This window comes from Python bivittatus, unplaced genomic scaffold (genome assembly GCF_059951505.1).
Source record: "Python bivittatus isolate LINGU-HERP-01145 unplaced genomic scaffold, Pbiv_v1 ctg000080_np1212, whole genome shotgun sequence".
Lineage (NCBI taxonomy): Eukaryota > Metazoa > Chordata > Lepidosauria > Squamata > Pythonidae > Python > Python bivittatus.
In genome coordinates, this window is record NW_028277035.1 from 3,661,565 (window position 1) to 3,666,038 (window position 4,474).

A 4,474-nucleotide genomic window follows, 5' to 3' on the forward strand; every position below is an offset into this window, starting at 1 on the left:
TGCTGTCTTAAAATGGAAATGATCATAGTGTCTATGCCTTCCTTACATACATAACACCTTTCAGTATAGAGGGAGCATGAGAGAAAAGACCCTCTCATGTGCATGGGGTATATGTATGCCCTGCATTCCCCAACTAGCAGCACTTAGAATATTTGACAATTTTAATGCATGGTCAGGTTGACATGGAAATATGTTTTCATTTAAGTATGTGGGTCTAAAGCCATTTAGAATTTTAAAGAAAAGTACTAGCTCCTTGAATTAAGTTTGGAAGATAACATTTTTTTCTCTACAACCGAATGAAGAAAAGCTTAGAATCAATTCCATTTCAGAATTAGATAATAACAATAGACTCATAAAAGCCTAAATAAAGGGAACCAATTCCAAAAAAGATGAAAAAGATTTTCACATGCTTTCTATTAACCTCATTCATGGTTTATCATGCAGATTAATAAATCTAAGAGGGCTATAGGATACAGAAGAATGTGAATACAACTATTAACAAAACTTGACTTTCTGAAGATAGCTAAAAATTAATACTAGGCAATATGCAGAATTTTCATACTGAGAAATAATGTAAAAGTAATAACTGAAGAAATTTAATCTATACCAGCTATTGCAGTATAGTGAAACTCTGATTAACCAGACCTTGTTGCAATGAATGTTCTGCCCCAACAACATCATTAGTAATGGCATCTTTATGCAAATATTAAAAAATTCCTGCAGAGGAGTTCTCTCCAATTTAATGGACTTTCATAAATAATGGAACCTCTCCCTGCAATAAAGTTTTACTGTAGCTGTCATCTTTCTTGTTTTCAGACCAAATTGCTGAAAAATTTCAAGTTTTAAACATGACTACTATCCTGGGCAGAACATTCGAAAGCTTATCTTTGTTGCCAAGGAGAGGTGAATATACTTCAAAAAATGATTCAGAAGAAATGCTTCAGAACGTCTACCAGCATAGCAATTATGTGCTATATATTAAGATGGCCTATATTTTTTTCAGGCTTCCATACAAGTTTAAAAAAAAAGCTGCTTAAGAAGTCAACTTATGTAACATTTAAAGAAACTATCTTTTTTTTTCAGGTTCACACAGAAGCCTAAAAAGGCTTTAATCAAAATGAGAGAGGTCCTGTGCTTACATGATATCCAAATAATTTCTTTATAATTCTTCCAAAGTGTTACAGTCCTATTTTAAAGGCACAAGAAGAACTACTTCTTCCCTCTAGTTAGTACAACCACTATTGTATAGCTGTCTGCATCTTCCAATCTAACAGAATTGCAGAAAATCCAAAAGAATCAGATTGGCTCTTTATACTATTTGAAGTGGCAAAGAGAGGATTTATCAGGGATCAATCCAATTCCTCAGTATTCTCAACAAAGCAATGGCATGGAATATAAATAACACCATAATTATTTCAGAAATTGTTTCCATATATGACACCACCTAATTCCCCGAGGGAAAGGAAGAAGAGAATAAGATGTATTGAATAATAACAGTTTATAAAATTACCTGGCCTACATGCAGTAGTACAAATCTAGAAAGACTTCCTGAGATACAGGTTTGTTATGATAAAGACAGGAAACCAAAGAAAATATTGTATGTTTATAATATACTAAAGGCTATGATAGAGGATTTTAATTTCCCTCCTTAGAAGAATGAATGAATTCATAATCCGAATCTGAGGAAGAGTGTGCCAAGATTAAAACATCTCATCTAGGAAAAAATAAAGTATTTGCCATAATACTTTGGATATAAACCTTTAGATAAGAAACAGCATAAAGATCGATCATTTGGGAATATTAAATATATCCTCTGGAATGAAGATTGCACTAAGATGTGAATGATAGCTCTATTTACTCCAACCTTCTACTCCAACTCTAATCATTATACATAACATTTTTTGTAAAGCAAAAATGGTAGTGGGGGGTGTTGAATGGGCTGGCTTTTATAGTCTCTGAATGGAATCCGTGTTTTGTCAAATCCAATTATTTTCAAGTTCACCTCCCAATAAATTTTAATCAGACCTCATACTTCACGGAATAAATTTCCTGGATTATTCTCACAAAGGATTAAAGGAAAGCACTGAAAGTTTATACAAAATTTATAAATATATTTTTATGTCCATATAGCTTTGGACCCAATAGCCATTCATATGTTGAATCTTTCAGGCACAAGCTTTGAAAGTTTTTGTTTCACCAGTGGCACCATTTTCCTATTCTTCTTAAACTTAACGAATGCAACAACAGGGAACCCCCTGGGGGTTAGAATAGAACTTACATATTCTAATTTAAAATGAATGCAGCGTTTTCTTTATAGGAAAGTATACATAAATTCCAGATCAAAAGATTATGTCTGCAATAACATATATAGAACTTACTTCTCACAGCACATAATTTTTCAGTATCTGTCTCACAAGCTTCCAGATCCAGACATTCATCTGTTTTCTTAGATTATCTTATTGTCCATCCTTCCCCATCTTTTTTTTAGTGAGACTTAGAACTTAGTCTTCAAACTTCACACTCTTTCTGAAATCTTAATCTTGATGTAAATTACTTAGTTTACATACACTGATAATCACTTCACCAGAGAAAATTAAAATGACAAATTCATTCAGGACTACATCTCATGGATTCTTCTGTTAATATCTATCTATCTATCCATCCATCCATCCATCCATCCATCCATCCATCCATCCATCCATCCACACATATCATAGTGGGACAATAATTTCTTTTCTTTCTCAATACACGCTGGAAGATTGCGCCCCAATCAAGAATTTTCAATCTCCAATATTTTTCATTTCAAAATTATTTCGTTATATTCATTTCCTTTATTCCAGAAAGCACAATTTACTATAGCTTGGTAAGTGAAAACAATATGACCTCATATTAATACAAACTAATTTCTTTAGACTCCAACACAATTTCAGACAGGGTAAAACAAAATACACTCAATATAATTGTAAGGATATCTCATAAAAATGTGCATGAATTCTAATGTATGATATTAAAAATAATAACACAAAAATATAACTGCAAGAGAGGTAAAATACCTCAGTTAAGCTAATAACAAACATTTCCAATACACTACTAAGACCCCTACACCACACAGAATTATTAGGTGAGGCCCAGGCTACTGTGGATGCTGAAAAGAATGTATTTCCTCTTAAAATATTAAAAGTGATTTTGGGAACAATGAGATAAAGATGCAAGAATCAAGTGCTTCCCAATGGAGGGTTTCTAGTGCTATTTCTCAAAAGGCACTATGCAGCTTTTCTGTTCAACCCATATTATCTGTAAAGAAAAATGACAGCAATCGTGGCCAAAGATTGGAGAAAGTCAAATGGAAGCCAATGTCATATTGACACATCATAAAATCCCATGCCTGAGCCAGAGCAATAAAACCTCATCTAGAAACACACAACCTGGAACTTTATTTCAATTTTGGTGCAGAAACCAGGAGAAGTGCCTCGGCTAATGAAGAGTCAGTCTATTTTGCGTAGAAAACACCGCAGACCAGACAACCCAGTGGTGCAAGGGAGAGTTTTCAAATCCCCTTGACCAGAGATCAGCTTCTGCCTGCCCTCACGAGGCTCTTCCAGGCCAACTTCTTCTAGGACCCCAAATGCTACCCTCTATGCTCCCCAATACCTGGGCGTTCACTCCCACCTGACACCCCGGGAGACCCTCTTAGCCTACGCACATCTCCCTTCCCCACCCTCTTCTCAGCTGCCGCCTTCTCAGCCCCACTGCGGACACCCCACCCACTCAACCCACCGAGCCGCGTGTGCAGATGAGATGCAAATGAGGCTCGGGCGGCAGCGGCATCGAAGCTTCGTTACCTTGGTCTCTTTGACGTGTTGCTTGATGCCCTCCGGGTACCACTGGACTCGCACGTACCCGCGGCGGAGAGGGCTCCCGCGGTTCTCCTCGCCTCCGCCCGGGCCCCCAGACTCGGAGCCGCCGGAGCTGCCAGCTCCTCCTCCGCCTCCCCCGGGGCCGCCTCCCCCGCCGCTGCCGCTGCCGCCGCCACCGCCGCCGCCGGGCCCTCTTCCGCCATCCTCCTCCTCGGAGTCGGAATCCTCGCCGTGCATGACACGGACTAGGCCGAAGCGCACCGAACCCCGGTACCGGCCAGACACCAGGTCGTGAGTGAAGAGCAGCCGCTGAAACCCGGCGGCAGGGGTTGCAGCGGCCGGCGGCAGAGCTGCTGGCGAGGCGGGAGAAGCAGGCAGCTCCGCCATGGCGCGCACACCGGCGATGACTGAGGGAGGGAGGGAGGAAGAGGCGGAGGAGCAGGAGAAAGAGCGGCTGCGGCCGCCGGGCCCACACAACGCAGTCACCACCCGGCGAGGGGCGGGGCTAACACATCTGGCCCCGCCTCCCTGAAATAGCGGCCCCGGCCGCTGGGGGGGCGGGGCAAAGGTGGCGCGCGCTGCGGGGGCGGGCCTCCCGAGCCAGCTGAAACGGCCGA

General features: G+C 40.8%; 1 protein-coding gene across 2 annotated transcripts in view; it reads right to left on the bottom strand.

Annotated features, from left to right (window-relative positions):
• The window catches only part of UBE2O (ubiquitin conjugating enzyme E2 O), an 86,233-nt gene extending 81,886 nt beyond the window's left edge, over positions 1-4,347 (bottom strand). The window contains exon 1 of one of the 2 annotated variants that reach the window (XM_088133398.1): positions 3,843-4,347. In XM_088133398.1, coding sequence (XP_087989524.1) covers positions 3,843-4,244 — 402 coding nt within the window. In that variant the 5' untranslated portion in view covers positions 4,245-4,347. The remainder of the gene's footprint in view (positions 1-3,842) is intronic. The other variant, XM_007431846.3, reaches the window with a different exon arrangement.
• Positions 4,348-4,474: the final 127 nt, after the last annotated feature.